Source organism: Lissotriton helveticus, chromosome 9 (genome assembly GCF_964261635.1).
Source record: "Lissotriton helveticus chromosome 9, aLisHel1.1, whole genome shotgun sequence".
Lineage (NCBI taxonomy): Eukaryota > Metazoa > Chordata > Amphibia > Caudata > Salamandridae > Lissotriton > Lissotriton helveticus.
In genome coordinates this window covers 133,792,562-133,807,189 of record NC_136070.1, presented here as the reverse complement: position 1 = coordinate 133,807,189, position 14,628 = coordinate 133,792,562, and the positions used below count along the sequence as shown (strand labels likewise).

The 14,628-nt window shown below is 47.0% G+C and overlaps 1 protein-coding gene across 1 annotated transcript in view; it reads left to right on the top strand.

The window, feature by feature from the left end:
* Positions 1-14,628, top strand: part of CAPN3 (calpain 3) — a 396,758-nt gene that overhangs the window by 323,154 nt on the left and 58,976 nt on the right. Inside the window, exon 18 of the mRNA XM_078659629.1 lies at positions 9,255-9,312. Coding sequence (XP_078515755.1) covers positions 9,255-9,312 — 58 coding nt within the window. The remainder of the gene's footprint in view (positions 1-9,254; positions 9,313-14,628) is intronic.

The following is a 14,628-nucleotide window of genomic DNA, read 5'->3' as shown; positions in this document are numbered from 1 at the left end:
CACTTCAAAGGTAAGCCTCTATAAGCTTCTCCCAAACTTCAAATGCATAACTGTGTATAAATACTGGACCTCAGACATCACCTTGTTAGTACACTTCTGGACCTGTGGATTCTCGGCCTGGAAGAAGGACTGATGCGTTGCTGAAAGGACTGCCACTCTGCTGGACTGGACTGCTGCTCTGAAGAAACTGCTGCCCTGCTGTGCTACCTGCTGTCCTCTTGTGTGGGTGAGAAGGACTGGACCTGCATCTCTTGAACCTAGAATCCAGAGTGACTCGTAGGGCTAGTCGGCTGGCTGCTGACTCATGTGGCTTCATTGAATCTGCACCTGGACTCTGCTCTCTATGAGTATACCATGCCACGCGGTGGCACCCTAGTCCTGGACCCTTGGAAGTGGGCTGAAGGTGCTCTGCCAGCCTCTGTGGATCCAGCAGAACTAACACATTTCCTCTGCTGCATGGCGCAAACCGAGCAGAACCAACGCATCGCCTCTGCTACATGGTTTGGGCCCGTCGCAAATACCCACATCACAGCTCTTTGGGACCGCCGAATCGCTTGACTTAGCGACAAATCCTCAGTGCAGGACCTTGCATCCCTTGCTACAGAAGCCTCAATGACAAATCCAGACTCCATATCGCAGCTTTTCAGCTGTTCAGAAACAACGCATTGCACTGACAGATCGCTGCATCCTTGACGTCGAACTTTGTATTGCAAGCCCCGGCGATGGGATCCTTGACTACAATGGAGCCCATCGCATCACAGCCTCGCTGCAACCGTGGAACCAACACACCTCTCAGTCTTCGAAACGCACCTCTCGTAACGTCCTGAAAAACAGAATTTTAAGTACTCAGTTCAGTGGTCCTAACTGGGTCCCTGTGGCCAACCTGTGGTTCGTCGTGGTTAGCCTGAACTTGTGACTTGGTCACCTTCATGCGCGGCAAGATATCCACAGTTGGCGCTTTGTACTTTTTGATGCTATTTTCACTAAGATCTTTCAAATTGCATATCTCCGGTTCTACTGATTGGATTTTTGTAGTTTATGTCTTGTTTTATTCATTAAAATACGTTCCTTTTTTCTATCTAAGTGGGATCCTTTTTCTGTGGTGTTTTCCACTTTATTACTTTTTGTATTGTTCCACAAATACTTTACACATTGCCTCTAAGTTAAACCTGACTACTCTGTGCCAAGTTAGCAGAGGGTTGAGCACAGGTTAATTTGGTGTTGGCTTGTTACTTACACTGACAAGGATTGTGGTTGCTGCTTGACCAGGGCACACACCTCAGTCACTCAGTAACTCAGTTTCTCACAACACTGCAAAACATATGATTACAAGTTTCTGTAATAGTGGAATCAAGTTTGTTAGTCATATGTTATGAGCCCAATAAATCTGTTTGTCATTTGGTTTAGAGATAGAGGCCCATATTTATCTTTTTTCATGCACCACAGCGCAGCAAGACAACTTGCTGTGCTGTGCTGTATGGAAGGGAGAGGGCAGGAATGCACCATATTTACTATTGTGTGGCACATTCCTGTCCTCTCCTTGCGATGGTACACACATTGCAGCCATGATGTAACGGTGACTTGCAGGCACCTTTGCTTCATGGGGCAAGGGTCCCTGATTTAAGGCAGGGTTCTTTTTGTGCCAGAAGTGACACCTCCTGCACAAAAACAATCCTTAGAGGCACTTACCTCTTTGTAGGTGTGCTGCAGAATGCAGCACTCTTAAAAAGAGGAAACCACAAGAAGTAAAGATATTTATCCTTGTTGTGCCTGTGGTGTGAAGGCGCACAATTCTGACGCTTACTCTGGTCTTTCAGGGTTGGTAAATCTGGGAGTGCATCAGAATGCATGGCTGAATTCTGGAACACCCACACTCCATCCATGCAACCACTCCACCACACAGTGTAACACAAGGCAGCCACTTGCGCTGCCTTGCCTTACACCAAATTGACCAAGCCATGCAGGGTGGCATTTGCATGGCTTGGTAAATCTGACTCTAGGTTTAGCATTGCTCTATGTCTCCTTGCACGGATCAAGGGAGACGCGAAACAATGATAAATCAGCCCTAGAGTCTTCAAGTTCCTTGACTCGATGGTCGTAGCTCATCAAGAGAAGGGCTGATCTCAATACTGAAGGAGGGCAGGTGGCTGTATTCCCTCTGAGGAAATTCAGGTCTGAGCAAAAGGCATACACTGGAACCAAAAGCAAGATCTTTTTAAGCTTAGTGACTCCTGCTAGTGCATATGCCAACCAGGTGCTGCACATCAATGCAGCAGTGCAGGGTCATAGGACCTCGAGCTATGCCAGATTTGCCCAGCGGATACCTGGAAATGATTACGGAAGAGAGGTCAAAGGTAAATAAAATCTGGAATCCAAAGTTGGCAGGAAGCTCACCTGCAATAGGAGAGGGGTCGTATTTGAGCAGCTCTCCACATGGCGAGGGTTAGAGCAGGCTGCTTGATGCACCATGTTCAAATCTCTGTAGTTTTTAGGCCTAACAAGAGCTTCCAAACATCAAAGGTCATCAGGCATAGTTTTGGCGCGAGGAAAGAGACAACACACAACTCCACATTCAGGGAGCAACAAAGCAGGATCATCGCAGGTCTCGTGAGTATACTGTTCAACAAGTCAGACTGAGGCATCACTTTATGTTCACCATCTTTGGCTTTTATGCAGCACCCACCCACAGCCGTCACATGTATATTCTCAAGGTTTGCAACCCCAACCATCAGGTTTGGGCAGTGTTTGGCCTTCGCTAAGCATACACTTAGTGATTTGTGCAAATTTGACAGTGGGTAGGTACAATCTCCAAAAACCTGCTCTGGTAGAAAGCCTTGTGTATTGCCTAGGCACAGCAAAGAGTATTGCAATCAGTTTCCCATCTGCAGTCACTCCTACATCTGCAATGACTGTTTATGGATCAATTATTTTTATTAATGCCATAGTAAAAAAAGATAAAGATAAAGCCAGCCTGGTCAGTGGAAATCGTCCCCGGCATGTAGAGGTTGAGCCGGTATGCTAGTAGAGTTTAGCGTCAACATTTAGAAGTGAAATGGGTCTGTAAGACCTGCAGAAGGCTGGGTGCTTACCTTGCTTGGGGATGACTGAGATATAAGCTTTGAGCATTGGATCAGTAAAAGAACATGTAGAAGCAAAGAAATTAAAAACACATGTGAGGTTTGGAGCTAAAGCATGACAAAGGGTTTTTATAACATTTAGAATGGATGCTGTCATGCCTCTGGGATTTCAGATATGGCCAACACCACCTCTTCAATGCATATGAGCTTGTCCAGGGATTCGGCTGCCTAAGATGGGAGAGGTGAAGGGGGCGGGGCAAGCTGCAAGTTATTTCGAGGGGTCACCTGAAGTCGTAGCAGAATCTGTATAAAGACTTTAGTTGAAATTTTGAAAGGCATCGACAATCTGTGGGTCCAAACAAACTTCTGTGGTCGGGGTGGAGCAGGTCACCTGATAGTCCCAGCCTGTATGCGATGCACTAGTAGTCGCCCGCAACGATTGCTACCCAGATAGAACTTATGTCTGAGATGAGCTAGGGTGAACTCAGAATCTAGGCATTTAAGGAGTAATCAAGTTTGTTCAAGGTCTCTCCAGATCCGCTGAGCACCAGTTTGTTTATGTATTGCCTCTAATTGAAGGACTTTCAACTCAAGAGCCTGAAGCCTCTCCTTCCAGTAGTGATTATCAGCAGCGGAGATGGCAATGAATTCCCCCTATACTACCAGCTTTAGAGCTTCCCAGAGTGAAGCTAATGCAACTTGATCTGTATCGTTAATCTGAAGGTAGTCAGTAATCGTCTTTTGTATGGCCATGACTGTCGTGAGAGATTGGAGTAAAGAGTCCCAAAGGTGCCAATGTGAGGTGTTCGCTTGTTTAACATTGATACATAGAGTGAGCGTTAAGGGTCCGCGGTGAGAGAGTGAGCGGGGGCTATGCTTATGTCACTGACGAGCACCAGGAGGGCCGGGAACGCCAGAAAATAATCAATACGAGCATAGGTTTTGTGTGCAGCGGAATAATGCATGAAATCCCTAGTGTGAGGGTGTTTTGAGTGCCAGACATCGCCACGGCCACAGTCTGCCAACCAACGAAGTCCCCTTACAGATAAGGCACCTCTCTGACCAGACTATCAAGGTCATTATCCATGACCAGATTTACATCACCACTGACCAGAATAGCAGCATCTGGGGTTTGAAAGAGAGGAGAGAGGGTGCTAGTGATGAAAGCTTCCTGCTGGTCATTGGGAGCGTATATGTTACCCAGGGTGAAATGAAAGTTAATATCAACACAGCTCAAGAAGCATGGACAGATCCCAATTTTTTGGAATCCGACACAGCAGACATAGCTTTAGCCAAGCTGAATGAATCTATCAAAAAAGCCATCGACACTATAGCTCCACTAAAAAGACACAAGCAACACCCAGTGTCAAAACAAGAAAAATGGTATACGAAGGAATTGAGAGCATAGAAACAAAAATGCAGACGAGCTGAGAAAGCTTGGAGGAAAACAAAATCCGAAAATAGCCGGAAAACTTTTCTAAATGTTCAAGCAGAATACTACAAAAACATAAAGTTGGCTAGAAAACATCAATTAGCACAACAAATAGCAGAAGCAGGCAACAGCTCTAAGGAACTTTTTAATATTTTGCAAAATTTCATAAAACCTACGGCATGTGAAAGTTCTGATGACTTTTCGCAGGATTTGTGCGACAAAATCTCCTTATTTTTTGAAGATAAAATCAATATCATTTATGATAGAATAGTAGCAGCCAACAACACCAGGAAAAATAACACCAAAACTTGCTCAACCACATCCCCCACTATATATAATAAACCTTCTTTGACGTCTTTCCCTTCTATTGACCGCACAGAGCTCCTTACTCTTTGTAACCATATAAAAACAGGTTCCCCTAATGACCTGGTTCCAGCTAAAATGGTTGGCCCTTTGATCCCTTTGTTAGGCCCCCACATACTTGAAATGGTTAATATCTCCCTCAGGACAGGTCAGGTCCCGGCAGATTGGAAAAAGGCAGTGGTGAACCCGATAAGGAAAAAGGCATCATCTCCCTGGACAGACCTTTCCAACCTACGTCCTATCTCTCTCCTACCTTACCTGGGCAAGATCACGGAGAAGCACGTGAACACCTATCTCTCTCAACATCTTGAAGCGACGGAGGGCCTGGACTATTCTCAATCCGGGTTCAGGCCGAACCACAGCACAGAATCAGCACTTCAAACAGTGACCAATAACATCAAAATGGCACTGGATGATGGTTGCTCTATGATTCTGGTGCTGTTGGACCTCTCCGCCGCTTTTGATACGGTGTCTCACAAGGTGCTTCTCCATCGCCTAAAGGAGGTAGGAATAGAAGGTGAGGCTTTGGCGTGGTTGGAGAGCTTTCTGTCCGGGCGTTCCCAAGAGGTTAGGCTGGACTCCCACAAATCCACCCATAGGGAGCTCAATAAGGGAGTGCCACAGGGCTCTTGTCTGAGCCCCACACTCTTCAACATATATGTGGCCCCCCTTGCCAACCTAGCAAGACCTTTCGGGTTCACCCCCGTGTCGTACGCTGACGACACCCAACTCCTTTTTCCTTTTAAAAACCTTACACCTGCAATAAAAAAATCTTTTGCAGATGGCATGAGAGCCATTGAAGACTGGATGTCATCAAACTGTCTGCAGTGTAATGTCGGGAAAACCGAAGTTATGTTGTTCGGCCAAGCGACGGCACTTTGGTCATCGGACTGGTGGCCCCAAGAACTAGGTCCTGTCCCCACTCCCAATAGCAAGGTTAAAAACCTAGGAGTACTATTTGACCAACAACTTACCTTCAAGGATCATATTAATCAAGTAGCTGGCACCTGTTTCCGGGCTATCGGGATGTTAAGACGTGTTTTCCCCTATCTACCGGACCACCACAGAAAAACTCTGGTGCAGGCTCTGGTTATCAGTAGGGTAGACTACTGCAATGGTTTGCTCCTGGGAGCCAACGAGGAGCAAATCAAGAAAGTGCAGGTTATTCAAAATACCGCAGCAAGGATTATCATGAATGTCCCACCAAGGACACCATCCTGCCCCCTACTGACTCATCTACACTGGCTTCCGGTAAAGAAGCGAGTTCAGTTCAAGACCCTATGTACTATACACAAGAGCCTAACAGGGATGGGCCCCAAGTATTTTACTGACATCTTTCAGCCCTATATCCAAGGACGCTCTTTGCGTTCCAGCAATCAGCATCTACTGAAGGTACCTAGAGTTAAGAAAGCCAGGCAAGGTGGTCGTGCACTGGCTCACACCGGACCCACACTATGGAACACACTGCCGCCGGAACTAAGGTCTATCACCAACCATATGATGTTTAGAAGAAACCTAAAAACTTACTTGTTCTCTAGCAACTGATGGTCATATTACATCTGGCTACACTTTTTATTCTCACTTCCATCTGCAGTTATAGCGCGGAGATACCCCTTCGGGGGTCTAGTCTGGCGCTTTATAAGCATATAAAATAAATAAATAAAATAAATAAAATAAGGTGTCCAGTCTAATTTGACATGCTAGAAGGTGTCCCTTATTCTCAGTCACCTTAGAGATTATGTTTCCCTTGAATTGTGTGGAAAACAAGATGGCTACATCTACCTGCTATGTTGAATTAGAAGGCCATAGCTGGCGTGGAAATCATCAAGATTTTTTGTGGTGGACATCTTTAGACAATACGTTTGTTTTTTGAGGAAAGTATATGTCGCACCCTGAGCATTCTAAGAAGGAGAGTATCACTTTCCATTTAGTGGGGTTGTTGAGACCTCTAACATTGAGGCTTGTGACTTAAATATCCAGGACCATCAGTCAGGGAAGTGCTCAGGGTAGGCAGAATGTGAGAGAAAGGAAATATATAGGAATAAGAGAGGCCCAAAGAGAATAGCAAAAGTGTGCCCATACACAAATCGATTCATACCATCCAAGAGAAATGAAGGAATGTGGATCCCAAAAACAATAAGAAACAAATAACATTATATCCAAAATAACCATGTAGAATTATCCAACAATGGCAATCATCATACTCGGGCAGGACAGGAATGAAGATCAGTGGATGGGTCTCACTGGTGGCAAGAGCTTCTCCGCCACTCAAGGCCACATCACGGTTCCAGAAATGCCGGGTGGATATCAAAAGGAGCCAAAGAAAGTCGGTGGGGGGTGGGCTGATGTGGGTGGGTCTGCCTCCTGTACCTGAGGCAAGCCTGTCCATTCTCCTTGATGTTATTGTGCCCACTCCTCAGGACAAGGGAGCCATTTAGACCTCTTCACCATTTGCCATGGTGTAGGGCGTGCATGGAACCAGGGGGGAGCCCGCATCGGAGGGGGAATTGCTTTCAGCCAGGAGACCCAGGAGTTGCTGAGCCTCTCCCAGAGACCTCAGCTGATGAACCTGTCCCTCCAACAGAAGATTAGATTGAAGGATTATCCCCTTCAATAAGACACCTCTTTGGATCGCAGGTCACTGGTGTAAACTCTCTAAAAAGTTGCAGACATCTTGGAAGAAGCTGATGGTGTGACCTCTAAAGTGTATAGTCTCTTTCAATCTAGCGGTGCTCAAAATGTCCTCCTTTATTGGGAAAAGATTACAAAAGCTAAAATGTCAGGTGGGGCTGTGCCCCGGGGCATAACGACCCAGTGGACCCTGTTAAGGCATAATTTAGTGTTGTCATCCCAGTCGAGGACGGAGCAGAAGTGATAGCACATATTACCGTATATCAGATCCCTCTGCCCCTGACGGGACGCCCCTTAGGTGTATGTTATTGTGTCGAGATCTATTCTCAATTTCTTCTGTTTGAGTTCTAAACTCTTCCTTTTGTTCATGTAGGTGGTTAATCTCTTGGCGTAGGAACTCCAATTCTTCGCCTTTTGACGTCTTGTTGCTTGTTGTCCTCCAATTTGAAAACACAGTTGCCAAGCAAAGTTAGGTCTTGTCGTATGTCTCACATTTCAGGGTTGATCTTCCCCCTCAACCCCAACAGCGCCAGGCAATGTAGGCTGCTCCATAGAGGAAATGTGGAATGGGCATGATGTGGGGAGCAGCTCCAGCACATGGGGCCTGTAGGTGGGTGCTACAGGGATGGGCAGCAGAAGTAGGAGACACTTATTCCCTGAGACTGGGCCGCCTGCAGCAGGAGCCAAATCTGTAGTGGACCACAAGTATCATTAGATATGCCCCTGGGAGCCAGCATCCAATATAACGGTGTCACAAGGAAAAGCTAAAGGCTTTCCAATGTCTCAAAGAGAATTACAGCTGTAGGGAACATCACCATTTGTATCCACTTGGAGCTGAAGGTCCCGGCCCCTGTGCCTGCCAGGCTATGATGGATCAGTCCCTCGTTGGAACAGAGATCACCTGCTGGGCCCCTTGATAAATTCTTGTGGACCAGCAGACAGTTGGACAGAGAGCCATAGATGCAGTAGGCTCAGCGTGTTGCTCCAAGACCATCGCTCCAGTGATCCTCCAAGTGCCCGCCCCTCCCCCACAGCAGCCCTCAGTGGTCACTACTTGTGTAGGTATGACCCTTGGGCACAGGTACTACATGACAGAAATTATAACATACTGCAGAGAGCTAAAACATGACATAGGAGTCAAGGAGGGCTACCCAAGTGGGGCTTTAGTGTGAGTAGTCCAGGTTGGGCTCTCCCCATTCAAGAGGGCACACAAAGGGTATAACTGAGTAGCACAAGTTCTACAGTTTGCTTTTAAGGCTACCTCAAAATGAGCCCAAAAAAATCGAAATGGAGGTGAATGGAACTTTCAAAACAAAGGTAAAATGGCAGGGATGGTGAAACTACACCTATGGTCACGGATTTTGTTTTGTTTTTACATACCCGAATGAGATCAGTTTGTCCTTTTCAAAACCCTCAAAATAAAAAAACTAATTTTGTCAACATGTGAATCAGGTAGACCTAACCTAAGCACAGTATTTCATTCATTTCTTTACTCCTATTTTGTGTGTTCAGTCATGCGTCTGAGCACTATTCAAAACGTTGATGCAAGAGTACTCAAACATGGGTACTACAATTAGGTTTGGAGTCTGTGTGTGCTATATCTACTGCAAAAGGGTAAATTGAATGTGCCTTGTTGTAGTTGACAGATCAACTTTCAATATCCAATGCTTATTTAGACCTGTGTTGTTTTCTTCTAATTCACTTAGAGACTATAGTTATGGATAACAGTCCTTTCTTTCTTTTTTGGCCAGGATATGGAGATCAGTGCTGAAGAACTCAGGACTGTCCTTAAAGGAGTGCTAAACAAACGTGAGTATTGCTTTCTGATTTTTTTTATGGCCAGTCAAGGTACCAATTTATGACAATGCACCTATTGCAATATGTAAGGTTATTATGTTGTTGTCATAAGGAAACAATAAGCCCTATTGTAGTAAAAAAAATAGTAATGCTATTTTCAGCAATAGATGGAATTGACAATAAAAACAGCTGTTCATAGTCCCCTATTCTGGGTAGTAAAGTTTCTGAGAGCAAGTGTTTTTTTCAAGTTGGGTAGAAGCAAAAATCTGCAAATGCACCTTTTGTTCATCTCACGGAACCCAACCTGGGTGGGGAAAACACTTGGTTTCAGACCCCTTTGCCAGAGTCCCTAATGAGAGTGACTTTCCAACTCAGTTTTTTCTTGTTCGCTGCTGAGATGAGAAGCATGGTTAGAAGAAGAAAATCTGCAATGTTTCTTTAAAAGACCAGGCTGCCATATCATGGCATGCCCACCTGGTATTACATTCAGTGGTGACGACCCGTATTAACAGTAATGGGACGGGTGGAGAGTTTGCGGGGAGCGCGGGGGAGAAACTGTGGAGGGAACAAAACTAACCTGATGCTGCTTCTGCCGCCTCACGCCTTGGGGCTCCTCTGCTTCCTGGTCCCAGCAGCCACTGGTACAGCATCAGAGACTCCTTGTGTAATCCCTGAGCTGCTCTCATGCTTCATAGAGAGCACCATGGGGATTGGTCTGAGCGAATTGTTTAACGCTGGCTCAGGCAGAAGGAGTCTGTGCTGTTTCTCCAACCCGGCTGTGTAATACAGCTGCATTGGAGAAACCTAACTGCTCATGCCTGTTTGGCCAGTTAGCAGTGCACATCACTCCGCCCCCCTCACGTGGCCCAGCCTGGCCCCGCCCATCCTGTTTGTCCTGGCACCATTGGCGTGGGTCTCCCTTCCATTTTTGCTGTTGCCTCATGTGTTTTTGCTGGTGTTAGATGCTTTGGGCACTGTGCCACTGCTGTCCAGTGCCACAGTGTGAGTGCTCCCTATTGTAAATTGATGTATGAGTTGGTGATTCCATAATTGACTGATTTGGTTGACTTGTCAACCCTAGTACAGTGCACTGAGTGTGCCCAGGGCATGTAAATACAAATGCTGCTAGTGGGCTTGCAGCACCGGTTGTGCCACCCACAGAAGCAGCCTTGTAAAATGTGTCTAAGGTCTGCCATTGCATAGCCTGTGTGCAGTCTGGTACTGTCCTGCTGACTGGGCAAGTGCACCCACTTGCCAGTCTCTTTTCTGCATATCAGACACCCCTATGGTAGGCCCAAGGGCAGGGTGCATTGTCACTATAAGGTTGGACAAGCCCTGATGTGTGTGGCATGTCCTAATAGTGAATAACAGCCATTTGAGTTTTTCACTATTGCAAGGCTAACTGTTCTCCATAGGCCAGAATGGGTGGTTAGATTATTACATCCTATAATCCTAACTGACTCTGAGAACATGGTAGAAATTCGAGTTTAGTATGCCTGGACTCAGAATGATCAAATGCATCTTTTAGTGAAGTTGGTTTTAACATTCTGTGTTTGAAAATACCACTTTTAGAAAGTAGGTATTTTCTTGTCTAATTATCTATGCCTGCCTCTGCTAGGTTGTGTATTCCTTGTCTGGTGTTTTTGAGTGACAGGGCTGGGGGATTCCAAGAGACAGAATGAGTCAGCCCAGTGGTGAATAGAGAGATCTGCATCTAGATGGGTGGAAGGAGTTGCACCTGGGACCTGAATAGGCCTGTGTGTGCCTTCCACAATGCTGGCTCAGCCACCTAGGGTGGGGCTGATGTCTCTGCCCTGCACAGTGAAAGAGGAAAAGGAATCTTGTCAACAAAGTGCTCCAGGGCTGTGCTTTCCCTCCACAATGCTAGCCCCACCTCCTGTGGGGCGTCTGATGTTTCTGGCCTGCACTGTGAAAGGAAAGAAGGAGTCATGTAAACAGAGTGCTCCAGAACTGGTGTGGACTGGGCAAAGGCCCCTCTGCCCTCAGAGGACAAAGCATTTTGGGGTATAAATATTGGGACCCTGATCCCAAGAAGTTAGATCACTTTTGGACAAACAAGAAGAAACCTTTGCTGAGGAGGGGAACCTGAAGAAACTGAGGAGAGACTATCCCTAAGCTGAAGTTCTGCGTGGGGGATTGGCCTGCAGTGGTTTCCTGACTGCCAAAGGAAGGAGAATGAAACTCTGTGTACTTTATTTCAACTTGTAAGGATCTCCAAGGGCTTGGAACAGAGCTTGCCTCCTGCTGAAGTCTCAGGGACAACAGACTTCAACCTCCAGCTCCCAAGAGTTCCTTGGGAAGTGCCTGCTGCTGTTTTAGGCCTCCTGAGGGACTGCGTGTCGCAAGGAGTTGGAAGCGAGACTCAAGAGGAAGAAGCGTGTCGCCGTCGTTACTGCTGCCATCGCATCGTGGATGTCGCCGCTGTAGCTGTCGTATTGCACCGCATCGAGAGAAGCATCTTACAATGAAGAGGAAGCGTGTCGCTGATGCTGGTGTCGCATCTTGAATGTCGCCGCTGTAGCTGTCGTATTGCACCGCATCGAGAAAAGGGTCTCTCAATGAGGAAGAATGCTAGTCGCCGTCGCTGCTGCTGCCGTCGCATCGTGGATGTCGCCGCTGTAGCTGTTGTATTGCACTGCATCGAGAGAAGCGTCTTGCAACGAAGAGGAAGCGTGTCGCCATCGCTGCTGCTGCTGTCACATCTTGGATGTTGCCTCTGTAGCTGTCGTATTGCACCGCATCGAGAAAAGTGTCTCGCAACGAGGAAGAAGTGTGTCGCCGTCGTTGCTGCTGACGTCGCATCGTGGATGTCGCCGCTGTAGCTGTCGTATTGCACCGCATCAAGAAAAGCGCCTCGCATCCACGGAGAAGCGCCACCGCCGTCGGAGCTGCTGCCGTCGCATCTTGGATGTCGCCGCTGTAGTTGTCGCATTGTGCGGAAGCCTCTCGCAACGTCGGAGGAGAGTGCCGCAGCCGAAGCTGCTGCCGTCGCATCGCTGAACAAGGGTGTCGCCGCTTCCAGCTGATGCATCGAATCGAGACTTCTCGCATCATCGGAGAAGCGTGCCGCATCTGGAAGATCTTCACATCTTTATTTCTTTGCACCGGAACTTTGCCGCATTTCCATCACTGCAACACTGCTTGTTGTGGAAACGTCCACCATCGAAAGGTACATTGACTTAAAGTGTCGCATTTTAAGAACTGAACAGAACTAAGCTAAAACTACCATCTTAAGTACAGTATTGTGGATTATTGTCATTTATGGTCTTGTGTTAAATCTATATAAAGAATACTTATTTTTAATATACAACTGTGTGGTGTCCATCTGTAGTGTTGTCACTTGGTTACTGTATGTTGTCACAAATGCTTTACACACTGCCTCTGAGATAAGCCTGTCTGCTCATGCCAAGCTACCAAGGGGGTGAGGTGGGATTATTTTAGGAGTGTACCCCCTTAAGCTGACTAGAGGCAAGGGTCCCTATTTGTCACAAGTAGCTACCTGTGCCAACTAGAGACCCCCAAATCTTACATTGGTGGCAGCGGTGGGATTCTGGACTTGCATTTGTGACTCATGTTCAGTGATTGGTGAACACTACTAGTGAGTGCAGACCAAAACGCGACCACATACTTTTTGGTAGATTCCTTTTTGGGGATTTTCTATTTTTGCGAGATGCCAAATTCAACTGACATGGAGGGAGCCTAATCCATAGCCTCTATTGATTGTGATGGGGAAGAGGAAAGGCTGGAAAGCTACAAAGTAACACAGCTGAAGTACTTCTGCAAGAAATTCAATGTTTCCACTAGTGGGTTCAGAAAGAAGGAAAAGTTCTACAAGGCGCTGAGGGCCTGGGTAGAAGCAAGGAATGCCCCTGAGAATGAGGATGGGGGTGAGAATGCAGATGTACAGCTGGAAGGGCCATTGGGTCCAGGAGGAAGGAGAGCAACTTCCCCCGCAGGTAGCAGTGTTTCTGCCAAGAGTCTGTCTCCAGAGGAGCTGGAGGACAGAGAGAGATGTAGGAGGCACGAAATGGAGATGGCCAAGTTCAAGGTGAATGGGCAACTGGAGTTAGAAAATAGGAGATTAGCCCTAGAGGAAAAGAAATTGCAATATGAACATGAAAAGGTTTTGTGGGAGTCGGAATTGAAGGCCAAGAGCTTAAAGATTACTCCCTCTGGTGGCACCATACCATCAGTGCCTGTGGAATCTAGAGTGTATATTCCTAAAGATGTGGTGAAAGAATTTTATAAAAATTATGATATTGGGCAGTGGTTCAGAGCCTATGAGGTAGCCATGTCTTCCCACTGGGTCCCTGAGAAAGATTGAGGAGTGGAGTTGTGGGGAAGGTTCCTTAGTAAGGGGCGGGATACACTGTTAGACTTGCCTTTTGAAGTCCACAATTCATATAACCACATGAAGGATGCATTGATGACTAGGTATGGTTTGACCCCTGAACTCTATAGGTAGAGGTTCAGGACTTGCACAAAAATAGAAAACAGTACCTAGGTAGAATATGTCACTTTCTTTTGCAGAGCATTGGATGGTTGGGTGAAGGGCAGCAAAGTTAATGATTTTCAAGGTCTCTTTCATTTGATTGCATGGGAGCACTTGTCCAATAATTGTTTTCCAGAGCTGCGGCAGCACCTGATTGATAGCAGGCTGACTAACCCTAGGAAGCTTGCTGAGGAGGCGGACCGCTGGGTTAGCACCCGGGTCCACAAGGGTCACGTGGGAGACTCAACCAAAGGTGGGCAGGGTCCCCAGCAGAAGAGTGGGGGGACAAGGGTAAACAGAAGGAGTTCCGTAAAGGGCCCCAAAGTAATTCCCCAGGGAACCAAGGGAAAGGTTCCCAGCCTCCCCTTGGGGGTCCCGACAGGTAGTCATGTTCCCCAGGGACCCCTGAAATGTTACAAATGTGGGGACTTGGGTCATAAGGCGAATGACCCCAGGTGCCGCCTATTTGGAAAAGCAGCACCCACTGGTGCTCCGCCCCGGCAGATGGGGAGTGTAGCCCTGGGGGAGGAGATTGGTGGGTGGGGTCCCGCAGAGATGTCACTTGTCTCTTTTGGAGACTGTGAGGTGGTCCCAGGGACCCAGCTGCCCAAAAACACTAAGAAATATGGGCAGTGGGTGACCATCAATGGCCTCAAGGTGGAGGCTCTAAGAGATACAAGAGCCAGTGTGACAGCTGTCAAGTGTCATCTGGTGTCTCAAGAGCAGCTTGTTCCTCATACATTTTGCCGAGTTTTTGCCGCCGACAACACAGAGAACCATTGTCTAATGGTTCAGGTTCCCTTTGAGTCTGTGTG